This window comes from Atractosteus spatula, chromosome 3, assembly GCF_055471065.1.
Source record: "Atractosteus spatula isolate fAtrSpa1 chromosome 3, fAtrSpa1.hap1, whole genome shotgun sequence".
NCBI classification, from domain to species: domain Eukaryota; kingdom Metazoa; phylum Chordata; class Actinopteri; order Semionotiformes; family Lepisosteidae; genus Atractosteus; species Atractosteus spatula.
In genome coordinates, this window is record NC_142708.1 from 33,334,008 (window position 1) to 33,361,752 (window position 27,745).

General features: G+C 35.6%; 2 protein-coding genes and 1 long non-coding RNA gene across 3 annotated transcripts; 2 read left to right on the forward strand and 1 right to left on the reverse strand.

Moving 5' to 3' along the window:
* Positions 1 to 15: 15 nt before the first annotated feature.
* On the reverse strand, positions 16 to 17,590 carry LOC148837729 (endoplasmic reticulum aminopeptidase 2-like). The gene is made up of 19 exons (XM_088912091.1): positions 17,493 to 17,590; positions 16,072 to 16,711; positions 15,663 to 15,801; positions 15,136 to 15,270; positions 13,383 to 13,503; positions 12,837 to 12,991; positions 11,363 to 11,476; positions 10,607 to 10,738; positions 9,206 to 9,337; positions 8,732 to 8,800; positions 8,406 to 8,581; positions 7,988 to 8,067; positions 7,308 to 7,491; positions 6,338 to 6,494; positions 5,291 to 5,475; positions 4,365 to 4,526; positions 3,641 to 3,781; positions 1,591 to 1,672; positions 16 to 1,338 (listed from the first exon to the last, which is right to left on the reverse strand). Exons 2-19 carry the CDS (start codon positions 16,572 to 16,574, stop codon positions 1,165 to 1,167), a joined length of 2,841 nt encoding a protein of 946 aa, XP_088768217.1. The 5' UTR covers positions 16,575 to 16,711; positions 17,493 to 17,590; the 3' UTR covers positions 16 to 1,164.
* A 2,119-nt stretch (positions 17,591 to 19,709) lies between these two features.
* LOC148837730 (uncharacterized) lies at positions 19,710 to 21,200 on the forward strand. The gene is made up of 2 exons (XR_016090851.1): positions 19,710 to 19,800; positions 20,909 to 21,200. It is a non-coding gene; the product is annotated as an uncharacterized LOC148837730 (long non-coding RNA).
* Positions 21,201 to 22,731: 1,531 nt separating this feature from the next.
* On the forward strand, positions 22,732 to 27,745 carry LOC148837731 (immunoglobulin lambda constant 1). Its single transcript, XM_088911304.1, has 6 exons — positions 22,732 to 22,813; positions 23,651 to 23,798; positions 24,853 to 25,161; positions 25,660 to 25,710; positions 26,236 to 26,341; positions 26,548 to 27,745. Coding segments are annotated over exons 2-6 (504 nt in total). The 5' UTR covers positions 22,732 to 22,813; positions 23,651 to 23,761; the 3' UTR covers positions 26,549 to 27,745.

A 27,745-nucleotide genomic window follows, 5' to 3' on the forward strand; every position in this document is an offset into this window, starting at 1 on the left:
CTTTAGGGAAGCATATAAACAAATAGAATTTTAATCAGGTTTGTTGCATCCATTTTCAGAGCAATATTTACAAAAATACCATAAGGGCTTGTGCCGATGCACACCACATATTTCTTTATCAATTGTATGACACAATTGTATAAAAAAACAGCAGAAAGGGAATCAAACCAAAGTTAAAGATTACCATTTTCTCGGCACAGCATACAATCTTTCCACCAACTACAAAACATGCACACCTCCAAAACCCGTAAATTTCATACTTGCATTGAGAGTTGTGCCTAAGTGTTGGAACCTATTACAAAGTTAAGAAACAAGATGGTAAAAATGTAAGGCACAAAAAGGTAACGTTCTAAAGTATATAAAAAGATGGGAGACAGCTACTGTATATTTTTACAGAAATTTCCCTATTGTATAAAACATTATGAAACTTAAACACTTCCATACAAAAGCAGAACATCTGTAAATGGGTAGAATACTGTCATATGACAGGTTTGGTGTGTGATTCATTAATAGTGAGGAATGACTTTCTGTAAATCAAAAATAAATGACATTACTGTAAAGACTTTTGATATCAAAAGCATAAAGAGAAGAAAGTAAAGATTAAGATCCAAGAAAAAAAAAACAGCGCATTTTGCAACCTGCCATATTTTATCCCCATATCAAACATTTGTCATTTATTGCTTTTGTTTCTAATACAAAGACATCAGTTTCTAAGGCATATAAAATGACCTTGATTACCATTATCACATCATGTTTTATTAAAAAGTAAAGCAAATCTCCAAAATATACAAAACTGAAAACCAATGTAGTCCTGGGTTACCAATTAACTGAAACCAACCTATTTTAAGACTGCTAATGTTTAGTTAGTGCCAATTTTAATACTAAAATGCTAAACCGTTAGGTAAAAAAAAGTATGTTCTGTATAAATAGTGGATTTATAAATGACAAACTTCTAAGCCAGAAGTAATGCCGAAATTGGGGTTGTGTGTTCAGAAAAATCCAATTAATGGCTGTAGATCTATTCTGTATCTCATAAGCTAAAGATTTTAAATAAGAAACCTATCATGTATTGTCTGCCAAAAAAACCTAATGTCCTACTTTTAAGCCCAGAAATGTCTCACGGTAGCATTCAAATGAAGTACAAATTCGGCAAATAACAATCCACTACACATCTTCCAAAAGAACTTGTGCTTCCTGCAAGTTCTTCAGTAACCAGCTCCTCATAGGCTCCAGATTCCTCTCCAGCCACCTGATGTTCTTTTCAAGATTCTCCAGAGCAACTTGTGTAGCCCGAAGCTGAGAAGAGTGCTCCTGTATGGATTCAAAGAACAACTTCACCTGGAAAAAAAAAGATTTCATTTTATGCTGCGATATGCACTTGCAAAACAGAAAACTTTTTAGACAACGTATTTGGTATTCAGTTAACGTAGAAGACAAAAAATATATTTTGATTAGCACTGTGTCTTTCACTTCTTTCCTCTCACTGTTTAGGTTCTTTTTACAATGACTCCAGTTAAGTACGCTGCGTGTTTAACTGACACACATTCTCACTGGAGCCAGGATACAACCAAACCAATTTGATATTTTTACCTCCTCAAGCTCTTCTTTAGAGGAAAACTGAGCTGTTGTGCCAATAATGATATTCCGTATACAGAAAGATCCCAGCTGAAATCTGTGGGGACAGATTAAGACAAATTTAAAGACCAGTCAGAGACAATGCTATATGATATTGTGTTACAAAACGCCTCCATAAAGGTATACAGCCAATGTCCTAAGAGGTATACTGCCAATGCAAAAATTATGTGCATAAAACTTTTGTATAAAACAATTCAGTGATATCTATTTAACCAGAGAGTTTATGTATATATGTAAATACTTGAGGATTTCAAGTTATTATATAATTCCATTAGAAAGAATGCAAACAATAAAAGTATCTGTAAAAACATTTCAGAAATGTACCAGTGATGTAATAACTTTTTAAAATAACACAGATTTTTCTAAAGTTTGCGTATGAAGCAGCTGCGTCAGTATAGTAAATCAAATATTAATCATTTATTTTAAATATTTGGTTGATATAGTTTGTTTTGAATTAAGTATATGCTTTATATAACAATAGATAAAATTCATCAATTTACTTTTCTTACATCTACAGAATACAGCTACCCTCATGTAATCTCCAAGAGATCCTACTGTACTACCTTTATTGCTGTTAGACACCTTTATTGCTGTTACACAGATACTACAAACATAATATTTCCTTTCCTTAATAACATCTGACAATATATGGTACTGATTTCATGGACCTTCAAATTGCATGTGGTTGACAATGTGAATAAGACCCAAAAGGAACCTACTGTAGGAACTCAGATCCTTAGATTAGATAGTCTTTACCACATCTGTATTACTGTACTGTAGGTATTAGTGCTTTGCAAATGAATTAAGATCATAATCACCAGATACAGAACAGATACATTAAAAACAGATCAGATCCTAAGATCATTAGGATCACATTTTTTAATACTAATTCCTAGATCCTCTATGTAGGACTGCATTTGGTATGATACTGTACCTCTGAATAAACAGAGGTTTATAATAAACAGAGAATAATATATGGAGGGAAAGAAATTAAACCAGTTATTGAAGGGCAATTTTCACACTTGGGTTCGACACCCCTAGGCAAAGGCTATATGCTCATCTGGCATATAAAGGAATATTTCAAGTTCATGTCTTATTTGTGCTGAAATTTGTAGTGGAAATCTCTATTGTGTAATTCTAACAGTCTATTTTGATGGGACATTAGGGAAGCACTGCTTTAGCTGAAAAAAATTGCATGATATTGCAGGACCCTGTTGAGGACTTTGAACCTATTTCACAGGCACTGTTTTTTTACACTATCACTGAAAATATTTGATTATTTATTAAATAGTTGTACTATTTATGCAATACAAGCATACTGTTAGTGGTCAATCACTGAAGCATTACATTCCCAGTTTTTATGAATACACTATGGCATCAAGTCATCTCTTGTTGACTATTTTCTAGCACTGTCCATGTTGACCAAGCAGGAAGTGATTATATTTCCGGGGGTCAAATGTGACCTTTGGGAACTGCAGGATAGTCAACATATCTTTTGCAAAACACTTTAAAATTAAGTTTAAAAAAACAGCATGCTAAAAAAGCAGAAAGGGTGCAGTTTTGAATCTTAACGACTTGCCCATCTCAGTCCCTATAATCAGGAAACGAGGCAGGTACACCGAGCATATCATTTCCAGTGTCCTATTGGTCTTTATCATGAAATGTTCCTCCTTTCTGGCATTGGTGTAATAAGGAAGAAGTCTTACAGGAAAATGACATCAGTTTTGTTCTGAACATTGTTGGAAGACTGGGGTCCATTTACAGTATTCACTATTCCCACAAACTCTCACTGCCCTGCTCAGTTATGTTACTGCCTCAAAACTGAAAGTACCGTGGTTATGGTATCAGGGGAAAAGGTGTAAAACAGACATCTAAAACAATTTGGATGTTCCATGATTTGAAACTCACCCCAAGAGCTTAACTGAAAGATGTTTATAAGCTTTATTTAGGCTTGGACACAGTAAGATTCATGAAGAATGATAAAAAAATAAATAATCATACATACTTTTCCACCAACTGATTCCAGTGTTTCTTAACGAAATTCCAAGCTATGAAGTGTCCGGTAGGATTTCTACTCACTCTGTAGATAAGTGAGGAGAGGTCTTGTGACTTTATCACAACACCTTCCAATCCGAGATCAAGCAATCTACAAAGGAATCAGATTCACTGTTAATGTGTAAGCAATCTATACTGTAATCATGTATATTTTTCCAAAGCAAAGGTTAATTGAGTCAAAATAACATCTCTTATAGTTAATATGGTTATGAAACTATGCCTCCTGAACTGACATTTGGGAAAGTCCAAAATAACAGCATTAAGGAACTGTGACATGAGTAGGTCAATTTAGGAACTGAGCAGCTCAATTTGGAAGCATTACTTTAAAGCATCCATCACTTTTTGTTCAGTATTTCAAAGGTTGCAGGGCTTTATTTTGCCTCTTTCTTTGGATATATGGGGAGGTTATTTTTTTTTCCTTCTCATTAATCTTGTACCACATGTTTCACTTTAGTTGGTAGGCAGATACATTTTGCTTGATTTATCCTTACTTTATAAGGAACATCAAACTCGCATACAGACGAGTTACATGGATATGTGATCATAAATATAGCATGAATGGTAAAATATAGTGTTTTTTAAAAAAATGTTTGACATGAGTTTTGAATTGTTTAAACTAAACAAAGAATAAAACTAAAGAATATTTAACACGATATTGCGAAATTCTTATATACCTTGATAGCTTCTCAGAATCTCTACTGCTTGCTAATGCACCCAAAATTTTGTCTTTCTCAGTCCCTGATAAGGATACTTGATACTTGTCCAGGAGGTAGGTCCATCCTTCTGGTCTCTGAGCTCCAACAGAATAAACCGTTTCAGTCACATCAGTGGGTAAACTGTAAAAACAAAAAAAACACATCCTGTAACTAATCATCTTATACAACCTCTTTAAATTACCAGTATAAATAGATATGGGATAGTAAATGGCTATTGAGCACCATTAAAAACATTAAAAAGCTAGCATAAAAGGAAGTAGTGAAGCTCAGTCTATTTTATGTCTAAGATTTTGATGAAATTTTAGTTTTTAGTAGTAGCATGGTGTGCTATTTTAGAACAGTCAAGACAAAAATACACTAAAGGAACAAGTAAAGGTTTATTCTATGCTGAAAAGAAAACAGACAACATTTCGGCTTTGGAGCCTTCTTCAGGTGTGACACAGGTGAGACACCTGAAGAAGGCTCCACAGCTGAAACATTGTTTCTCTTTTCTTTTCCTTTCAGCATGGAATAAACCTTTACTTGTTCTTTTGTAGCCTACGCATGCTGACACAGCTACCTACTTGAACTTCAAAGTACACTAAACTCAACGCAAACCATTGGAACTAAAGAGGGTGCAGAAACTGTAAAGCTTTAGCAATAAAAACCAATAAGAAAACTGTTTTATTTCAAAACAGACCAGACTCTCATAAGTGGCCAATGTGCATTTACTATTTTGTGCAACAACACCAGGAAGACTTCTGATACTAAGAGGACTACAATACATCTCATTCGTTCTATAACTTACAGTGCACATGGTATTAGACTTTTCAGAAAGAAATGGTATACAAAGTACCTATAAAAAATAACTTTCATAGTTAAAAAGAGGGTTGATGTTCAAGAACCTGATTGTGCTGTTAGATTGAACCCATTCACTGAAGAGGTGATTTGCCTTTTTTACACACGGAGGATATCCAAGGTCACATGCCAGTTCGAGGACGGCTGAACGAAGCCTCCTGTCTGACACCGATCCTTCATCGCTCCATGTTTGCTTGTCGATCACATGGTTAAAATACTGCAAGATATAATTCTGTACAAGAGTGACAGTCACTTTAATTGAAATGCAGGAACAGTATTCATTTCAACACTACCCAAACAAAATGTTCAGGCCTTCAGTTTACATCTAGCTTCTTTGTTACACAACCCAAAGCCACAAATCACGCAGGTGAATGAAAGTTGCCTAATTTCTGTTATTGTTTCTTTTTCAAATCATGTATTAAAGTAGTAATGTGCTGTTTGAGCAAGAAAGTGAACTTCGATCTATTTATCAAGTAAACATTGGTCCACACTGCTGTTTGTTTCATTGATTGAAATGTTCCCAATATGTTCTCTGATAAGCTACTGAAAACAGAACAAGGTCTAAAAGATCCGGCAAATACAAAAATATTAAACTGATTTGAGTATCTTTGTGGCTGATACTTCTATCTAGATATATCTAATTGTTTGACTTTCACCATTTAATTTCTTCAGTTTTTTTCAGATGTGATTATAAATACCAGCAAAAACTTTGTGTAAACCAAGAGAAGAACTGTTCATATAAGCATCTAAATATCTTTGATTAGTAGATTAGGAAACCTTTTAAGGAACATTTAAGTTATTTTAGATGCAGTGCATTTTAACTTGAATTACTTGTTTATACAGTAAAGTGCTGTAAAGCTTAAATACATTATTGAAAAAATGTAGTATAGATGGTATACTTTTTACTATAAAAGTAGAGAAGAACAAAATCCTTCTGCATTTTGTGTTGTACAAGGAAACTGAACCTTAGCTATAACATTCACAGATCCACAGATGTTGCAATAAAAACTGCAAGGGGGCAAAATTGCCAGATTGAATTCAAAGTCAAATAAAGAAATAAAACAGTGACACTAGCACATTATGTTAAAGCATACCTTAAGGTTTTGAGTGACATCAGGAATGTTCCTCCTTTCAATCATTCTGAAGAAGACCTCTAAGTAACCAAGACCTTGCAGCAGCGGGACATTGTGAGTTTCGTGGCTCAGATAGCGAGTAAGATCAAGGGCTTGATTCAGTGACAGCTTCCCTGCACTGGATAATAATTTGTTAAACACAAAATATACTAAAGCATATACTTTCAGTATAGAATTGTTTTAAGCATGTTCTCATTCATCATCGTGTTAAAATTCTACATCTTGAGATAAAACTGCAAACGTTTACATGATGTCTAAAAAACTGTAAGCCTAAAGTCTGTGGGGAAATATTTAAACAAGACTCACTTTTTGCTTTTCATTTCCCAAAGATGAAATGACTTTTAAACTTTTAAACTGCACATATGTAGTTATTAAACCACTAATGCCTGATTTACATTTTTTAAAGTACTTTCAGATTTTTTTTCTACATCATACAGGTGTTCATTTTCTTGTCATTGGTGGGCACTGCCTTTTTAGGCTTAAAAAATGTTTTTCAGGATGTCTCTTGATCAATTAAGACACAGGGATAATTAATAAAAAGAGGAGAAAACCCTGTAAAAATTAGAACAGTCTCATCAAACCTATAAGTAAATCAATGCCAGAAGGGAACTTCCATCAAATGAATAGACTCAGTGGCAATTAATGCACAGCTAACTTGTGAAGTAGGAGCCACACCTCCAGAAATCACCTTCAATCTATAGCTTTTGGAAAAAAAACTGTTCAGTGCCACCTATTACTATTACGCTTGCAGGTTATTCTGCAAGATTCAAATTGGGATTCAAAATGGAAAATCATGTTGGAACACCAACTGTGCTCAGGTCTCATTCAAGCTGTTCCTCCTGCTCACAATTGTTATACTGTAGCTGATGAGGTTTTCTATGGCAGATTTGGACCAGTGAGTGTACAGTACACTGTATATATAGTATCTTACCTGACAAGCTGAAATGCATTGTGGATAAGGTTAGCTCTGTCCTTATAGCTCACAGCAGTGTGGTTCTTACTAAGCAGGTTTATCAGGGAGTTCCATCCATCCCCTTCATAGTGTACAATGTAATATCCATTCATATCTGTGTTAAACTTCACCCAGCTCACCTCTTCCTCCATTTCAATCGTGTCTACAGAAACAAAGTAAGTGATATGTAGTTGCAAACTATAAATGTTTGGGGTTCGTTCTGCAACCTGCAGGGCTGCAGTGACGCTACAGACAGAGATGTGCCGCTCCTCCAGCGAATACTAACTCTCCTGTTGGGCACTGCAGGGCTTATTGCCTATGACAGGAGGAAAAGCTATTTCAGATGGGCAAGTCAATGGAGCTTGTTTGCAAGTCCTCATTTTCCCATTGCGGTATGCAACTCTTGCTATAATGTCAAAGCTTAAACCAATTTGGCCATTACAAATTGGATAGGTCTATAACATAAAATTGGTACAAGGAAAGTATTGCTGATGGTAACCGTTATACATTTTTCAGCAAAATTGGTACTTCTATTGCAATTTTGTCAATTTTACAACTTTCACTGCAAACAACTAAAAGTATGTGACAACTAGAGTATTGTAAAAGTAAGCCTTTAAAATGGTCTAATGTTTTACTGTATATATAAAATATGCTATTACCTGATTTTGTTTCCAGCAAATATCTTCCAATTTTTCTGGAGTTGCTTGTCATGTATGTCAGTGGAACATGCCACAAGTAACTGGAATGGTTTTTAAAACACAAAAACAAGTTTGCTAAATTGCTTTTAGAAATTAGAATTTAATATTCAGTGTATTCTGAAGCCCCCTTTTCCACCCTGTTTGTATTCCATCACCACTCCTCTAACTCTTATAAATATACAGAGCCTTGCAAAAGTATTAACCTCATTCAGATAATGTCCCACAATGTTGAACTGTATTCAGAAGTTAAAATGTGATAAATGCATTCAAAAGACACTGACCGGTTTTTAGCTGCTCTGCACAGGGGAAATTCAACACAGCAATAACGCTACATTCTGAACAGACGACCTTGTCTTGTAAGATTAAGGTTTGTTCTCACCCCTGCTGCTCAGAATTCCATGAGGGATCAGAGGGCAGAACAGTCTTTAAGAACCTCTCCTGTCTGAGTGTGACCACATTTCCTATGCGATCCACAATAATCAGGGGAATTCCCTTCTGCAAAGTCCATGTGTTCATCATTTCCTTCAAGTCAAGGTGCTCTCCAGCATATCGGTACTTTGGAAAACAAACAGAAACCAATTGCATGCATTTCCAGACCAATAATACCATGCAGCAATCAACATCATACAATATTCCAGTTCTTTCAATCCCAATTTTTTTTAATACTTCACAAAGCAAATGCCTTCCATTTAAGATTTTACTTACTGCATTCTTTGTAGCTTGACTGCTGCTGTAGCAGAACTCTCCTGAAGTAAAGTCTTCCTCACTGCAAGTCTGAAATGACAAGCAAGATTTAATGTCCTCTATGAGACTGAAAATGACATTCGTTTTCTATATTTATTTTTATTGATGTAGTAAATTTAATCAAACCAAAATATCTCAAATAAAATACTGACTAAAATTTATAGTTTACGGTCTCTTTTTAGATACCTTATACAAACTACTTTGTTTCACTATCACAGTTTGTTTACTTTATGTATTATACAGTATATAAGGAATAACACCCACTTTATATTTTTTTATATTGATTTTGTTGATATTGTTGATATTGCCCTGCTATTTGCTGTCTGATGTTATGTGTAAATATTTTTTTTTAAAATCTGCTGTAGTCATGTGAATGCCTTGTTATTGATTATCTATTGTTTTTCTAGTACAAACACTCAAAAGAGGAAATGATACATTTGCAATACTGTTCCATAGATCTTCATTCTTGGCATTTTTGTAGCTGAATTTCCTGAGATAACGGACAATTCCACTCTGGAAAACGTCATCTGTCAGGAAGTTCCTCAACATGTGAAGGATACAAGCTCCCTGAAGTTTCAAACACAAAAAAATGTATTAAAAGCAGTTATTGTATACTTTTAAACTATTAAGTTTGAATTGGCTCTTAAAGGAGGGGTGTACCTAATGTTTGGAAAATTACAAATGCAATGCTCGTTTCTCAAAGGGAATAAAACAGAGACAGTGATTTCCAGATCAGCCTTACCTCAATTATATCTTTTAATTAAATTTAACCAAATTAGCAGAGCATTTAAATGAAAACCGTTAAAAAGGAGATAGTCAGCACAGATTTAGAAGATGCAGACTGTTCCTAAACTACTTACTAGATTTCTTTAAACAAGCACCACATGCAAAAGATAAGGCACAAGACAATGTATTTTGACTTGAAACAGTAATTTATCAAAACCTTTCTGAAAGACTAATCCTTAACTAAGGATAGCTAAGGAATTCAAGTTTCTTTGCTTACATGGGTAAACAATTGGTTAAAGATCAGAAAACAGTACGAACAAAAGCTGTTGCTGTAGACTGGAGAGAACATACTTTTGGAATACCACAGGATCAGTGTTATAACATTTATAAAAGAAAACGTAAAATACCATGCTAACCATGATATGATGTGAAGCTGTCGTAGGCAAACATTGATTCAGAGTATAACAGTAAATTTGCAAATAGATGTTTGCGTCTATCTAAATAGAGAATAGACTTATTTACAACAAGCCTGAACAACTGTATCCAGAAGAGACAGAGTTAAAAAAGCCCTTCTTACCCACCACCAACAAACCTATAACAAATAACATCTCAAAATACAACACATTCTCTTGCCTACATGTTACAACAAAAAGGAAACTGTCATTTCTACAACGATAGAAGACAACCCCTTTAAAAAGAATAGATGGATTCTGAGATCACTAGACTATTTGCAAGCTAAACAGACAAAGAAGACAGGCTGAATGGACTCCATTCAATCCTAGCCTTCTAATGATCTTAAGTCTGGAGAACTGGTAAATACATACATTAGTATAATGTTTAAAAATTCAATGAAGAAATATCTGATGGAAGCTTTCAGAAAGTTAACACTTCATTCCTTTCCTGAATAAAGCAAAACCTGAATAAAGGTTTTTTTTTTCCTCAATAAAGAAAATCAAGAGAGTTGAGAGCTGATGTGTGGTGAGTGTTCTGGCACACTATGGCTCAGGTGGATGCTGCACATTGGTTGTAAAGCACTTTGAGTCCATAAAAGCGCTATATAAGTGTAAGCAATTATTATTATTATTATTATTATTATAAAACAAATGTCACCTTGTCATAGGAGACAGTGTCAAACATCTCTTTTATCTGAGTAGGGTTCTCAGCAGCACTGGATATGGGCCGTGAGGAGTTCAGGGAATCCCTGCCAATTGCTGCAAAGCAAGTGTCCAACAAGTAATCCTCCTGCAGAGAAATAGATATAATAATACATTCAGTGAGGATCCTGGAGTTCTAAAAATCCATTTTCAAAAGGTCTTCTAAAACAATTTTAACTACTACCAATGAGAATTAAAATATTTCAATATTTCACATAATTTTAGAAACACAATATAAACAATTCACTTCACACTCACTGAATTGCAACAAAGTTATTTATTGTAATTAATTATAACTTGTATTTGATATTTGAAACAGCACAGTGGCCCAGTGATTAGCATTAGTACCTTGCAGTGCTGGGGCCCTGGGATGATATCTGCATGGAATTTGCATGTTCTCCCTGTTTTCATGTGGGTTACCTCCCATAGTTCAAAGACATACTGGTATGCTAATTGACTTCTGGGAGAGCTGGCCCTGTGTGAGTGTGTGCATGTCTGAGTGTGTGCATGTCTGGGTGTGTGCCCACATCCATTGTGTACTCTGCCTTGTGCCCACAGCTTGCTGGGATTGGCTCTGGCTCCTCAGCAACCCCGAATGGGAAGTAGTGCTTAGAAAATGGATAGATGTGATGTTTGAAATATGGAATAATGATGCATTCTGTTTCATCATTATCCTAAACAAAATCTACAGGTTACTATAAATGCAACGCACCACTTTCAGCTCAGGGTACGTGGCATCTACTGAAACAAATTCCATGTATCTGGCAAATCCCTCATTCAGCCAGATATCATTCCACCACTCCATTGTTACAAGGTTGCCAAACCACTGGAAGAGAAAAAATAGTGAAATCACAAGCAGTTCTCTCTAAAGCTGAGGAGTAAAATCATATACAGCTATAAACACTATATTTGTTGACAACATTTACTTTCACTTAGCTAAGAGCTGTGATTTTCTTAACAGCCCTCCCCATGTTAGAGGTGACTTTATTGGAATTAAATTATCCATCTTCCCAATGTAATCTTTTCCAAAAAACTAAATGGCTTGGTGCTTTGTTTGCAAATGTAACAGAAGAACACCATTTCAATTTTGTACTTTTTGGTAACAAAAGGACAAACCAGCATTCAAAAACATGCATATGACCACTCTGATTAAACTTAATCCGAAGCTTTCTGGGATGGTAGCACAGTAGTTTAGATTAACCTAACGCCTTCCTTTTTTTTTCTTTTGACCTTTAGCTCCCTCTAGTGGTCTTTCTGAGTTCTCTACAAGGGATTTAAAAGGGAACTACAATCTCAATTTTTCAGACCTGTCTCAGTAGCAAAAACAATTTCCCAAGTAAGCACAAAGTAGTGAACTTTGTGAACGTACCCTGTGGTCGCCATGTTGACACAAACCACTGGTTTTGCCATGGACAAAAGCCAGAGTATGCTTGAATTGCAATGTGAAGAGGCCCTTCCTGCTCACTATTCACTGTAATAACTGATGTTGTGAATATAAGTGCAAAGAAGTAAGGTTGTGCAGCAGACGTTTCACTGCAGAAATGCACCAATGTGAACAGCATGCAGAGTTGGCAGGTACTGTATTTATTGGCAAAACCGTCTCAAACCCGAGAGTAATATTTCTATTGGATTAAAAGCGATGTATTCACAACACTGCTTGTTTACAATGTAATAGGGTCATTTCAACTCATTGGAAGTTTGGTTGCCTCATCCATCATCGCAGAATATAGTGCTGGACATACCGGGAAATTTGATCTATTATGTGATGTAAATTGGAGGTTTTACAAGTTACCGTGTAAACTTTTCTTTCATTGTGGGTTGAAATGCACTTAACAAAATGCAGATCCTTTCTAACCCCAAAATATAAAAATAGCGTTGCAGTTCCCCTTTTAATACTTTTGTATCCAAATATCTGTACTAACTGAAGAACTTAGAGCAGGTTTTTAACTTTGCTATTAGAACAAGTACAAAAACAAATCTTCACTCTTTAGACAGAAGGTCCTAAAGCCAAACATATGTTAAATGTCATCGTTTGAATTAAAAATAAATCTCTGGCTCTGGTTTAAAAGCACTGAAATGACTGCAATAAACAAATCTGATGTCAAATTAGAGATAAAAGGTTTTCTTAGTCTCACCTCTATCTGCAGGTCTACATCAATAAAAATAAGAACAAACGCAACACCTACCTGATGAGCCAGTTCATGTCCTATCACCATGGTGACCCAAAGCTTATCTGAGGCAGATGAGGTCTCGGGATCAAACAGCAAGGCAGTTTCCCTGTATGTGGTCAGACCCCAGTTCTCCATGGCTCCTGACTGGAAGTCAGGGATAGCAATCAAATCTACAACAGGAGAGGACAGAGAAGCAAGTGCAGTTTACAAAAATAATCTGATCTTTAATCAAAGGCCACATTAATCTTGATTTATCTCACTGCCGACTCCAATATGCAAATTAGAGTTCAGCTGGAATGATAACACAAAGACCACTGGTGTTTAAAACACCCTATGCTCTAGAAGAAACAATTGTACTAACCGTGTAAAGAAAATCTTATTCAACATGGGCAGAAACTGTCCACATGACTTTGAACTGTTTTTGTTATTACTGATGATTTTCACAATTTCACAGTGTTTTGAAAAGCTAATAATGATTTATGATTAACAGCTTGAAAACACAGCAGCATACAGATGTTGAATTAAATCAAAGCCTTCCTCAACCCGCACAGTTATCTTTACCCTGCTTTGGCAGTGGATAGTAGATGTTAAAATATTGTTCATAGAACTCCAGGAGTTTCACCGCAGCTTCAAGGGCATAATGGGTTTGGGCCCATTTGTCTGGGACAGCAAAAATGGAAACCTGAAGGAACAAGAAAAAAAATCCTTACACTTATATACTGTAGCTCATTTCTGGACACTCCACTCAAAACTCTTTATCGATAATGGGGACTCCCCTCCACCACCACCAACGTGCAGCTCCTGGATAATGCAACAGCAGCCATAGTGCACCAGTACGCTCACCACACACCAGCTATCAGTGTGGAGGAGAAGAGAGTGATGAAGCCAATTCATAGAGGGAATTACTAGGAGGCCATGACTGATAATAATAATAATAATAATAATAATAATGTTTCTTTATTAGCCCTATACAATTTCTTGCATTAGGAATTCGTCTTTTCGCATACCCCAACTTGCTCTCCATGAGACACACAGACAGGGAGAGAAGCTTGGGGTCAGAGCGCAGGGTCAGCCATTGTACGGTGCCCCTGGAGCAGCTGGGGTTAAGGGCCTTGCTCAGGGACCCAATGGAGCAGGATTCCTCTGCCGGCTGCGGGACTTGAACCGGCAACCTTCCAGTCACAGGCGCAGATCCTTAGCCACAGAGCCACCGCTCCACCCAAGCTTTTCTTTGTGGGCTTGAACCCAGGTCTGCACTGACCACACATTAGTCTGGGGATTTGAACCCGGACTCTCACCGCCCGCAGACCACCGCGATACACTGATAAAGGCCAAAGGGAAATTTGGCTGGGACACTAGAGTTACACACCTACTCTTTTTGAGAAACTCCCTGGAATTTTTAATGAACAGAAAGTCAGGACCTGTGTTTTATGTCTCATTCGAAGGACGGCGCCTTTTTACAGTATAGCGTCCCTGTCATACTGGGGCATTAGGACCCACACAGACCACATGGTGACTGCCATCTACTGGCCCCACTAACACCTCTGCTGCCTCCAGCAACAACCTTAGCTTTCCAGGAGGTCACCCATCCAGGTACTGACCAGGCTCACACCTGCGTAGTTTTAGTGGGTTTGCCAGTTGTGAGTTGCAGGGTGATATAGCTGCTGGCTATAGAATTATAAAATTGCAAGTATTTATTAGTATGTATTACTTCAGTGGCATATTAGTAAAATAAGTGCTGAGATAACAGAAATATAGGTACCCTTGGCATGGACCATATGTTCTAACAACAAATGAAAATAAGAACTATTTGGAAGAAGGAGCTTTAGCTCTGCCCAAATGCCACAATCTCGGAAATCAACATTTTAAAGGTCTGACCAACATGGCATCAAGCAACACAGCTGGAAAGCCCACTCAACAATACTGTATTTGTATTACATTAGTATACTGTTATTCTGAAAAGAAAATATTGACCCGCTTTAGAAATGCATTATAGATTCTGAGATGTTCTAAAGCATCACAAATCCTATTTGAAGAGGGTATTTCTTTAATGATCAAATTAAGGAATATACAGCTTATCTGTTGGTAGAATAACAGTCATATGGTATTACTCCAAAATACTTCATTGCTACAGACCTCTCTGAGTCTGTGCATCCTATAACCATCTTCCAAGTACACCGTACAAAACTGAAGTCACAAGCCAGGGAATGACCTTTCACAAAGGTCCAAATATCTGTACAAGGAAGTTACAATTGTGTGGAACTGTTACTGAAAGTTTAGAGCCTAAATACAGGGAGAAGCAGGAGAAGTTTACCTCAATTCCAGAGGAGGTTCTTCCACTCACAGACTTGAAGTCACACACAACAAAGGCCACCAGGTAAGTGCTCATCCTGACACTCACTTCAAAGTGGTCCTCAAAGAGTCCACCTTCCAAAACAACTGTCCGTTCCTAGCAAAACATAAACATAAATTCATTCTCAGGCTCACTGTACTGTACGGGGCACTAAATAAGATTTCATTCGAACACAGATAAGTCTTATTCATATTTTGATTTGATAGTGCTTCTAAAACCACAGCATGTCAAATGTTCTACTGAAAGACATGCTGCTTTCAGTATGGTAAAATATTTCAACAGAGTCTAAAGAAATCTCAGAAGAAACAAGTGGGTCTAATGGCAAAAATGTAAAATATTCCGAGTTCTCTGCTTCTTAAAGAGCCTATTTAATTTTGATTATATGACTGTGGTATAATTATGATTATAACAATCATGTAGAGATATTGTATGCTTGATGCAATCATTTTTATTATCTAGTATATTCATTATTCTTTGGCTGTACATACAATAGGCATATTAGACAGCGCGATGTGTAAATCATCCCTTCTTATTTTAATGGAGTAGTTGGCCTTAAAATGCGGCTCATCAAAGCAGGGGAAAGCCATTCTTGCAGATGTAGGTTCGAAATGAGTTGATGCCAGTGTTCTAGACAATGGAGACAGAAAAAAGTACTCATGTTAGCACATGACAAAATTTTGATTGACAAAATGACAACGACCCGATCCTACAAACATCAACTCCAAAAAGACACAAATAATCAATAATATAGTATTCTTCTTCAAAGGTATTAAATAGGAAATGAAATACATCTGTACCAGGTTTTAAAAAAGTAACACTATTTTACATTTAGTACGAAAAGCAATTTAGGCATCTGGTTACGTTTTACATTTACAGTAATATCAGAAGTATAATTACCTTGTTTCACCATTTTTTGTTTGGTAAGTACTCCTGTAGAAGCCATAAAAACCATCCGACAAATTGGCTTTGTATTCAATGTGAACAAAGTACTTTTCCCCAGCGAGCAGAGGTTTAGGCGAGAGGACAGCAATCTGTTCATGGGGCAGGTTCTCTAGCACCTGCAGTGGCCTGTGTGACACGAAGTGACCAAACTCATCCTGAATGGTAGCCACGGTAATCTGGAGATTCTTGCTGTGCAGGACAACCGAGGTGATATTATGTTTGACATCAATCTCGATCTTTACCGATCCAGTGAAAGTCAGGGATGTCAGGTTGGGATGGATGAGCAGGTGGTAGTGGACAGGTATGACGTGGTCTGGAAGCCGGATTCTGTTCCATGGAAACTGAAGACCGTTTATATCTACACGAGGCTGCTCACTGACAGAGCCATTACCCTCGTGCGTCTTACTTGTGGCAGTAGAAGAATATGATAAAAATGCCAAAATGAATAAAACTATCATTGTGGTGATGTGCTATAAAACAACTGTCAATGAACAGAAGTATTGGTGTTGATGTAAAAGTTAGAGACTATCGGCATGTGAGGGTTAATGTTAATGTATAATGAGCAGCAACATACTTTAACGTGTAGAAGTTAAACCTGTAAGAAAAGAAATTATTTTTTAAATATGCATGCAGAAATACTTGGCCAGCAAATGAAATTATACATTAGATATGTAATACAAGTTCCACAACTGGATGACGAATTTCTTCTGTAGGTGGGCATTTTTAGGGAGAAAAAGACTTATAGAATGTTGAGGAAATTAAAAAAAACTATTACAGTTACAAGGTCCTTCATTAAAGGGTCACTTTTTAAAATTAAGAAGTAGGGGGATTTAAAAAAGTTCAGCATCTGTGCCATACAGTATATGGAAATGGCGTTAACGCGTATACAGGCGGATTATGATCAAAATACGTAACAGGTGCACCATACCTTCCTATAGATACACGCCAATGAATAAATTGAAAAATCTGGATCAAGTGAATACACGATTACTGTTAATTGTATTTTAAAAAAGAATTTCGGACACACCATATGCAAAGTAACATATTACCTTATTATCTTATTCTTATTAATGTGTCCCTTACTTCAATGGATTTCTTTTTAACGCACAAGGCGCGCATAATTGTAAGCTTTACTGGACTCATAAAATAGTATATATTCCTAATGTAAGCAATGTGCATCTAAGTTCCATTCATTTCTACAGTTTAAGTTGTATGGGTTATGAACTTTTTCTATGTTGGTCCAGCAAGCATTTGTGCTTTGCTTTAGATTTATAAGATGCATAGTACTAACACTGTGCATTAAACACCCACACTGTGTTAGTAACATAATGCAAAACAGTGCTTTCAATTCGTAACGATAGTGTTAGCAAATTTACCTGCATTTCAGCTACATCACTCAGGCCCAGACATCTCCTGAAGCACTGAGCTTTCATTTTCACTTTCCCTTGTTGGACCCACAATCCCCTTCCTGCTGCTAGAGGATTTCAGACGCACGTGACATATCACAAAAGAACCGTAATCAGTCATTTAAATGCGCAGTGCTCCACACTACGTTATTTCCTTGCTACTTAAAAACAATTCTGTATCTTTATGACATTTCTAGCCATATATTAAACCTGTACCACAAATAAATAAGAAATGAAACTTGAAGATTTTCGTCAGAAATCGTTCAACAACTCTGGTTCTGAAGAGCCCCTTAAACAGCAGGGTTTAAAGGTAGCCTTCAAATCATTAATTTCTAACGCAGGGCACACACAGACATACTCATAAAGGACAATTTGACAGACGATTAACCTGCCAGCACGTCTTTGGACTGTGGGAGAAAACCCACGCAAACGTGGGGAGAACACACAAACTCCATACGCCAGGAATTGGACCTATGGCAGCGCTAGCATTAGGTAGTGCCAAACAATTTAAAGATAATTTGGAACAGAAATCATTCTTCAAGGACCAGTGTGCCCCTTCATTGAAAAATGACTTGCTTAAGTGAACAATTACATTAACAAGTGTTTCTGATCTTTAAACAACAGGTGGTTTAGGGTTACCTATAAGAATAACTGGATTAAGGCTCTATGGGAAAAGGGCTGGTGACCACTGCACCATAAAATCAGATTAAAGCGTGCATTTAGTAAAATGTGCTGCAGAAAGGTTTTCATGCTTGAAATGACTTTAAAAAAATCCTTAAGGCAGTAAAGCAATATTGTTTATATTGTGCCATCCCACATTTTTTATCATATTATATTTATATTATATGCTTACAATTTGTTACAAGAAAATTTTAATGCAGAAAGAAATTCTTATGTATAGTCAAGTGATAATACAGTACTTATATATATAATATTGTCATAAGAACGATTTTTTTAACTTATTTATAATATATATGTCTCTGGCTCCCCATGACCCTGCATTGGATAAAGCAGTTAGAAAATGGATAGATCTATAATACATGTGCAATCGTATCCAGTGTTCTGAATAAATGATGAATGAAAGTTCCATTAACAAATATAAGTAAACAATAATTATTAACTTAATTATTGGTACATTCATTATTAAATTAGAGTAAGTACCAACATGATCTTAAATGAGTTATATGTAACATGAAATTTTATATAAGTATTTTTTTGCTTAATGCACAAAGTATTGTAGCTGATCTATAATATATGAGTCTCAGTTTCTTGCAATTTAGAATTTAATTAACTTTACTCACAAAGTATTCCCTGAAAAATAAAATGTCATCTTGAAAGGTCCGGGGAGTGCGGAATGGCAATCAATTGTTTCTAGTGGTTTCTGCTCAAAAAACACACTGATACAAGTCTTCATGCGATAATTTATAGAGCCTAGAGAATACTCTGATTGAAAGGCGGTATGTAAGAATAAAATTGATTGATTGATTGAATATCACACAGAAATGCAGAGTATGCAGCCGATCAGAAATGAACATACAGAGACATGCCGGTGATATAAAGGACATTTTTACAATGAGTAATGTCTTAACACACTTCAAAAACAACCTTTGTTCCCAGACCAAGTTGTCCTTGGCATGGTTTTCTCTATTTTCCATTTTTGAGTAATTTAGCGATGGACATGGGGTGACCATGGGGGTGAAGGACAAACGGTATTGTTAAGCACTTACAAACATCGCACAAAAATTAAGCATACGTCAAACTGTAAAGATCCTGAAATATTCATGGCTTCTAACTGACAAATTGAGCCCGTGTTGCAAATATTTCAACACCACAAATGTGGCACAGTTGTCTACAATGGTCAAAAGTGCACAACAAAACTAATTCAGATCCTACCTAGTAGACTTAATTTATTATCTTTTTAACAAATAATACCTTTCCCGTCAGTGACAATGTGGAATGATTTTGTAGTAATCATTAAATCCGGGTTACTAATGTTATTTTACTGGAATCTGTAGTGTTTCCCTTTGCAAACGTGGCATCACAGCTGGAACAAGTGGTAATCAGTAACTCACAGGAAAAGTCCACACTAATGTGTAAGGAGTTTTGTAAATATTGATACTGTGCTTTCCAATATTTGCAATCCTAGGCTTTGATTTTGTATATATTGGTGTGTTACCACTTCTGTACTAGAATCATCACATCTGTGCTGAATTGCTGAAAATGCTGAAGGTACTGCTTTTCCTGACTCTCTGTTGTCTCATCATGGAGCCTGTTACAGGTAAGCAACAGGGAACCTAGAGCTCAATCCTATTTCCTTATTATACAAGAAGTATTAAGGTGGTTCTACACATCAGATATTTGATTGTTAGAGACTGGTACCAAGACATTATATTTCTTTGCGTTCATTTGTTGAAATACTGATTTTTTTTTTCACTTTTATTTTTGATAGTAATACATGCTGGTGAAATGACAGGTATTTCTTTTTGTTATAGAGAAGGTGTAATAAGTTGGAATAATTTATTCTCCTTGCTTGAAATACTGTGGGAAATCTAAAACAATTATTAACAAAAAACAACAAAAGTAACCGCATTTCAGGCAAGCATGAAGACTTTGCTATTTATCATGGAGAATTGTTAATATTATATTCTCTTTTAAATACAATTATTGCATTTATTTTGTTTAAAATATTCAACATATAAATATACTTGACATTGTGAAATAAAACATTTCTTGAGAGTGCAGTGAAATAGTGTCACATACCCAAATTAAAGAGTTCAAAAAGCAAAGGATGAGATATGTCATAATGCTTGTAATACTAATATTATCATACAATTTACAAGAATCACCCTTACTTTCAATGTGCTATGTGTCATTTCTTGGCATTTTCAAAATGCAGAATTCCATATCTTGTTATATGAAAATATTCACTCTTTCACTCAATTTTAAAATCGATGCAAACTAAACCATGTCGTGCTAAAACTAAGCTATGGCCAAATAATCTACTTTCTGAAGCACTTTTCCATCATGATCATTTTAAAAAAGGAACTGTTACAGTTTTAAAAGTCTTGTACAAATTCTGCGCATCCATTAACAACATATTTAATTTGTAAAACCAAAGCTGCATCAGAAAATTATTTTGATGGGCTGAAAAATATCCCATTCTTTTTTTTATATCAAAGTATATTTTCAAATGCATACTTTGCCTTTTTAGATTTAGAGTTTCTTCATGTTTGTTGTATAAAAATTGTTGTGTAAGTAGAATACACTCCAGAATGCTATCAGAGAATATCTCCATTTCCTGGGTGGCTGAAGACACACTGAAGGCTGCACCTCAGTGCGCACAAAGTGTGGTGGCATTTTACTATTGTGACCTTCTCTGGTTTTAGGCATAATACGTGACACCTTCCAATGCAAGGCAAACCGGGGAGACTGCCGGCGTTCAGGATCCTGCTTTACATATGAAAATTGGATAGGAACCTGCAACAATGGACTCTGGGCCTGCTGTAAACATAAATGAAAAACGTCATAGAACAACCAGATTCTCATGTGCCTTCATTAATACAGAACCAAACACAAGTTCAACCTGTTGGTTTTCTTGTTTGGAGAATTGACATGACCTGTATTTAACAAGACATGCCTATTGTATTCTGTATTAATAAATACTTTCATTGAAATGCCTTTTTTGTTGTCTTGTTTCTTTGTCTTCTAGAAAATATTTAGTATTCAAACCAGAGTTCTTTATACTGTAGGGAATTTGCCAGGAAATGTAGGTGTGGCCTCAGTTACTGGGAATACTTTTTGCAGACAGAATCCCAAAACGGTGTGATTCTCTGTCTCTTTCCTCCCAAGTTCCTTGTTTACAGTGAGAGGGTGCCATAGACAAATAAGCTAAAATGGCAGCTGTTTTTTTCATTGCAGTTTTGAGAAAACAAGGTTCATGAGTACCAGGTTACAAGTGGAATGACTTTCTTTTCAAATACCCACACTTACACAGACTTTACATTTGAGTAAAAAGAAGACTTTGAAATGAAAATGACATGTTTTAAATCCTTTACACTCATTTTCACATAAATTATTCAATTTCACATACTGTAAATTATTGGGTTCTTTTGAAGATGTTCAGTTGTAAAGAGCAGGTGTGACGGGCTGTATGTTGTTGTGACACTTGTGGGAAATGAAAAAGTACAAAACAGTGTTTACCTTTGATCAAATGGGTGATACCAAGTCTCTAACCTCAAAGAAGAATTGTGCTTGTCAAAGCTAAACAGATGTATCTCTTAGTTAGCATGACACTTGCTTGAAAAGACAAATACCACATAATATCTTTAAATTATGTTGACAAGAAAAAACTAGTTTTGCAATATATACATGTGTTAAATACATTAAATGTCTGTTCCAAAAACAGAAATCATTGGGGATTTAAACAGAAGCATACTTTCTTATCTACTTCAAAAAGGTATCATTATGTTGATGTTCAAAGAGTTGTGCTGACTTTAACAGCCATGTTGTTCCAACATCTACTCTTTTAAAATTTGAATTTTCTGCCTACTCGAAAATTGAACAACCCTCTGTCAGTATTATCTCTAAAGCTAGTTGGCAAGTAGTTCTGCCACCACTGAACTACTGAAGTCTAATAAAGCAATTTAGACAGTGAGCTGCACTTGAGCATGCTCCAGGCAATATCTATGGGATTTCAGTAGATAGATAGATAATACTTTATTAATCCCGTAGGGAAATTGATGTGTTACAGCAGTCCAGCCCAAGACAAGCAAAACAGACATCAGAATAGTTATAAAACAAAAACAGTAAGGGTCAGTTCTCAAATATGGCCACAGAGGCTTGCATTTTCCTTGTCTTGATTACTTCATATTTAACACTATATTGTTGCAGTAAATGGGTAAATGGCTGTTGTTTCTCAACTAGAATCAACTTGTTTGTAGTTCCCAGCAAAGATAGCACTATTCTGAAAGTTTGGGACAATGTGTGATGTTTTTGTGTATTTACATAGCTCTCCCTGGACAATGAGGAAAGTAAACATTGAGGAAAAAAACACATCTGAACAAAGGGCTTTGCTAATAATTAACTCAAGTTAAATGAAATCACTGTTAGATGTGCCTTATCAAATATAAATAGAGTAACCAGAATATACTGACTTATGCCAGCCTTGAGATGGACCATGGCATAAATTCAGAAACAGACATATAGACAAAAAAGGAAGAAATAGAAGAGGAAGCAAGGACATCAGTATCATTCATCATCATTAATCATCATCCTCAACTTCATCAAATGCTGTGAGCGTGTACCTCTTTCCAATCATGCATGAAATCAGATTCTGTCCAGGAAATCCAAATGCTGAAAGAGTACCAGAGTGTGAGCTTTATTGTATAAGAAATCTTGCTGTCTTATATATTGGAAATTCTAATTTGCTTTATTGTGGAATTCACAGTCTAAAAATAAATCTTAAGTGATGCATTGTGTGAATAGGGAAATTGGTTCTTATTCAATTGTCATTGAATTGTCTCATTCAATTGTGAACAACTGTATAGATGGGAAGGTTTAGTCCTGATTAGGATCTACAGTATTTGATTTATTAAGATGCAGGTTTTTGCTCTTTCGCCTATTAAAGTGTTTTGTATATTATGTATATTTTGTATATATTAGAATCTGTAGAAAGTAGGGTTCTAGAACTCACAGACCTGTGAGTGTCTATAATGTTTATAGTGTAACTATAGGGGTTTATATTAGCAGAGTGTTCTCAAACTTAATACAGTTAATACAATTGTGAGTGGATAACCTTCCTAACTTAGTTAATTTTCGCTTGAGAATTATCCTTTTTCAGTGCAGGATGTGCTCCATTTGAACACATAGTGGTTAGTTCAGATCATTCATGATCCTTAGTTGTAATAAAGATGCCACATCAGCACTGCAAATTCTTGTTACTATTTACCTAAGAGGTTTTGTTTCCATCCAGGGAGAAAGCATTTTGTAGACTAGTTAACACATATTTTAACAAATTGTGCTTCTTTTCTTCAGATGTTTAGTTAATGAAACTGTTAAAAGTGTCTTTTTAAGTTTTTCTTTCTGCCACTATAAAAACCTCCTTTTGTGTTGCCATTTTTTCTTGGCAGATTGCCATCAGATTAAGTTGCTTTCCAGCAAGTGAGTATAATGTCACCTGGCCCTGACTTCATAAGCACTCATAATGCAGTGACCTCATTAAAACTGCACAGTACAGCAGGATGCTGCTTAACATCCTTATCATAGAGCTCATGGCAAGTAAGTAGCAATATTATTTGTATTGACATCTTTTATAGCTTTTTAAGCAAAATCATGATGCGTTTTATATTAATTAATTAAAAACCATGGGAACTTAAATCTCATTTCACATTCACCATGTTTGAGTCATGTATTATATGCAAATGGAGAAAGTTTGATGCTTTAATATGGATTATGCATGTTTCATGTATTGGTTTTATATGGAATTTAGAGCTGTGAAGCACAGCATTTACAAAGAGTCAGTCTGAAGTGAAATATAAGAGGAATTGTGAATGAGAATGCTTCATTAGTAGTAGTTCGCTCTTGATATATTATGCTGTAGAAGTAACTGTGGTAAGCTCGCAATGTTTCATCTTCTCACGGAGTATTTCAAAAACTAAAGTAATTCACAAATTAAACAAGCAATCACATACTTTAATTTATTGGAAAGTTTTTTTCACATAGTAGTTCTGTCAACACATGAGACAACTATTTCAAAAAACAGTAAAAATGATGTGCATTTCATTACAGCATCATAGTGTTGAGTACTAGAGACCTAAAAGCTCTCTGGGTCATTGATTCATTGAAAGGACTGAAAATAAAAATCCATCTACAGGAACCAGATACTCAGAAGATTCTTGATACTGTTGTAGATTCTTTCCTTAATTTGTTGTTCAAGCCATAACTGCACTGTGTTTTGGACCTTGTGATCACTGACTTTATAGACTGTCTTTCAGGGTTCCATGGATGAGAAAATCAGACAGAGGAAGATCTAGTAGAGGTTGAAAGTACAGTCTGTTCCGGTAGTGGAAGGGCAGCAGGACAAAGAGTGGTCTCGCATTTTAATGCTGCAATACAACACCCTGCCTGACTCTCCCTTGCCATTTTCCTCAAAAAGCCAGTGATTGTGGTTCGATGCTTCATGAAATGTTGAAGAATCACATATCCCCTGTGCCATCTCAGTGAAATGAGAGATTTGATAGGGAACCTCTGTCATAGGTCTCTGAATACAGCCATCCAAGAGTCAAATTAACACATCCCTAAAATCTTTTTTTTTGCCAATCTGTTGCACTAGTGGGAGTGGATGCCAACATCTTTGCTACACTAGCCCCACCATTTCATAATCCAGATGGCAGAAGCAGAACTATTCTGGTGTGTCTGGTTAGTGACTTCCTTCATAATGATGTGGAGGTGACTTGGCTCTCCAGCGGATCCAAAGGATCTTCAGACTACATAACCTATAATGTCGCAAAGGAAGAAGATGGGACGCACAGTGCTATTTCACTCATTGAAGTTGCCTCACATGAATGGGATTCTTACACCTGCTTTGTGAATTACAAGAGCACAGCAATGCTTATCAGAAAACACTATGCTGACTTGACTGGTAAGATTTTAAATCATTGTTTACTGTCTACCTAAAGACCAGAAACTGACTGCTTTTTAATGTTCCTGCCTTTTGCATTGAAAGAAATGCATTCAGAGGAAATGTGTTACAAAACTTTGGCTAGAATTAAACTCATGAATAGAAAAAAATAGTATCTGAACACTGTTTAAACCATATATATGAATTTCTAGTAAAATTAAAATTGCAATACAATCTGTATGTGACCGAAGCACTGATACAAATAAGAGACTTCCTTCAAATTTCAAGTATAATCAAAATGCTCATTCTTAGGCAACATTATATAAGATAAAATATGTAACTTTAGCTGACTGTGGCTCAGCACTGTTAAGGAGAACAGTGAAACATTGTAGAATGTGTGAATACTGAATTGCATGGTCAGCACTGCTTGAAAATCAAAATAATTGCTTTGGGACTGTGCAGTAGAATATATTATGGAACGATTTGCAAAATTACAGTATTTCTACCTTTTCAATTCAGAAAATGACTTGGACAACACATGTTATGCAGATCTTTGGAATGTCACTCAAGGTAATCTTGCAGTATTCTAACATTTTCTTCTATCTGTATGTAAAAAGTATAATAAACAAGCACTATTGAATAAAAAGGTGGAAGCATTTTAGTGAAGCTTCTTTCATGTCAATTTGGTTAGGTGACAGTAATATTTGAGTAGACGTGCTTATATGGACATATATCATAAAATGAAAACAGAGTATCTATATTTTGTGGAATTTAAGTTGTTTGTTTTGTTGAGGTGGTATTTTGTTTTATAAAACAGTACTTTAAGGTATGCTCTACCACACATGTCACGTGGGACTGAGAAATTTTGTAATGATGTCCTTATAGTAAATCTTGATTAAATTAAATAGTTAATATTCATTTTAAATGGATGTATTATTAACATTATAGTCAATGTATTTTAATCTTAAACAGTACTTCATGATTAAATTAGCAAATGTGAAACAACAAAGGTGAATGACAGAATAGCATATACAGTATCTTTATTTTATAATAAATAGACAAAAGTTTGTAACGTGATAAAAACAATCTTTGCAGGAATTCAGAATCATTCGGAATCTGTATTTATCTTGGCTCTGAGAATTCTACTTTGGAAGAGCATTATCTTCAACTTTATGATGACTGTGATACTGATTATGGAATGGTAAGATGTTCACAGAGAATTTTACTAAGATTCTATACTAGTGCAGGATAAACTCAATAAGTAAGTTATGTATTAATCAAAAATCTTATTTTAACAAATTATTTAATATGAAAAACATTTAAATCATAAACACCTTCTGTGGCACCAAATGGTACCAAATAAATATTGAAATGGTAAATTATGATAAAATTGCTTGTTTTTTCTAGATGGCTTAACTGGTTTAATATAAACAAGGGACCTGAAAATGTCTACACAATCTACGCTGAAGTTCTCCACTTCTTGAGATGCTACAGTTCCCAGTGAAGACATGAAGTATCTGACAGTGAGGAGTTCTGTGGTTTACCAGACTGCATCAGTATTGATGAAATGACGCTAAGCAAGAGAACTTCTTTTCAATTTCATATAAATAGGTCTTTTATTGGGACAATTGAAGAAGTATGTACTGTAGATGTAAAAGGAACACACTGTAGTCACGATATCAGTGTGCACATTTATATTCACCAAGTTGTTACAAGAGTATAATGAAACGTCTGTTATACTGTACCTACTAGTGTGCACCAGACGTACAGTATAGGAGATTCTGATTTTGGATTCTGAGGAGAGGGCGTGTCTTTCCATAAGAGTTTATGTAAGCTGTGTAACAGACCAACATGAAAGCAGTGTGTTCTTATGACTTTGACATTTTAGATATCCAAACGAATAAGTAAATCACTTCATCCAGTAGAACCTCGTGATTCATGGCAGAATTCAACAGGTAGACAAAGGGCACAGGGCAGGAAAACGGCCTGGCCAGTACAAGAGTGTAAACATGTTTACAGAGTGTAAACATGTACTCACACACGTGTACAGGGGACAATTTAGAGATGCTGTGGGAGTGGAAAGTGGGAGGAAACTGGAACACCCCGAGAAAACACACCCATAGAGAGAACACTACTTGACTTATTACAGCCACATTAAACAGTAGCTGTCACAATAATGTAATGTTCCCCAGTTACGTTCTGGTTTAGAATATGTATCCTTCAGCAACTTTGGGTCCTTCAAATGTGTAATATCAGGTTTTGTCCTGTTTCACAATGAAAGGCATAAGGGAAATAACTCTACCACTGCAAAACTTACAAACTCACTACCTGTATGGATGATTTCCCCACCAACCTAGATCCTCATGCAATTCAATGTGTGTGGACATCCTTGATTCAGCCTTTCTGCAACTTGTTGTGCATGAAACCATCTTCTTAAAATAGCTTTTCATTATCCTATAAATGGTCGATATTTATTAAAGATTTAAAGGAAAGGAAGGGTTCTTTGTATTTAAGATCAATGCTGTTTTTTTTACTTTATACCTGATGGCTACATAGAATGTTTTTCAATCACATTAAACCACTTTTGGCAATAAATTAAGACAAA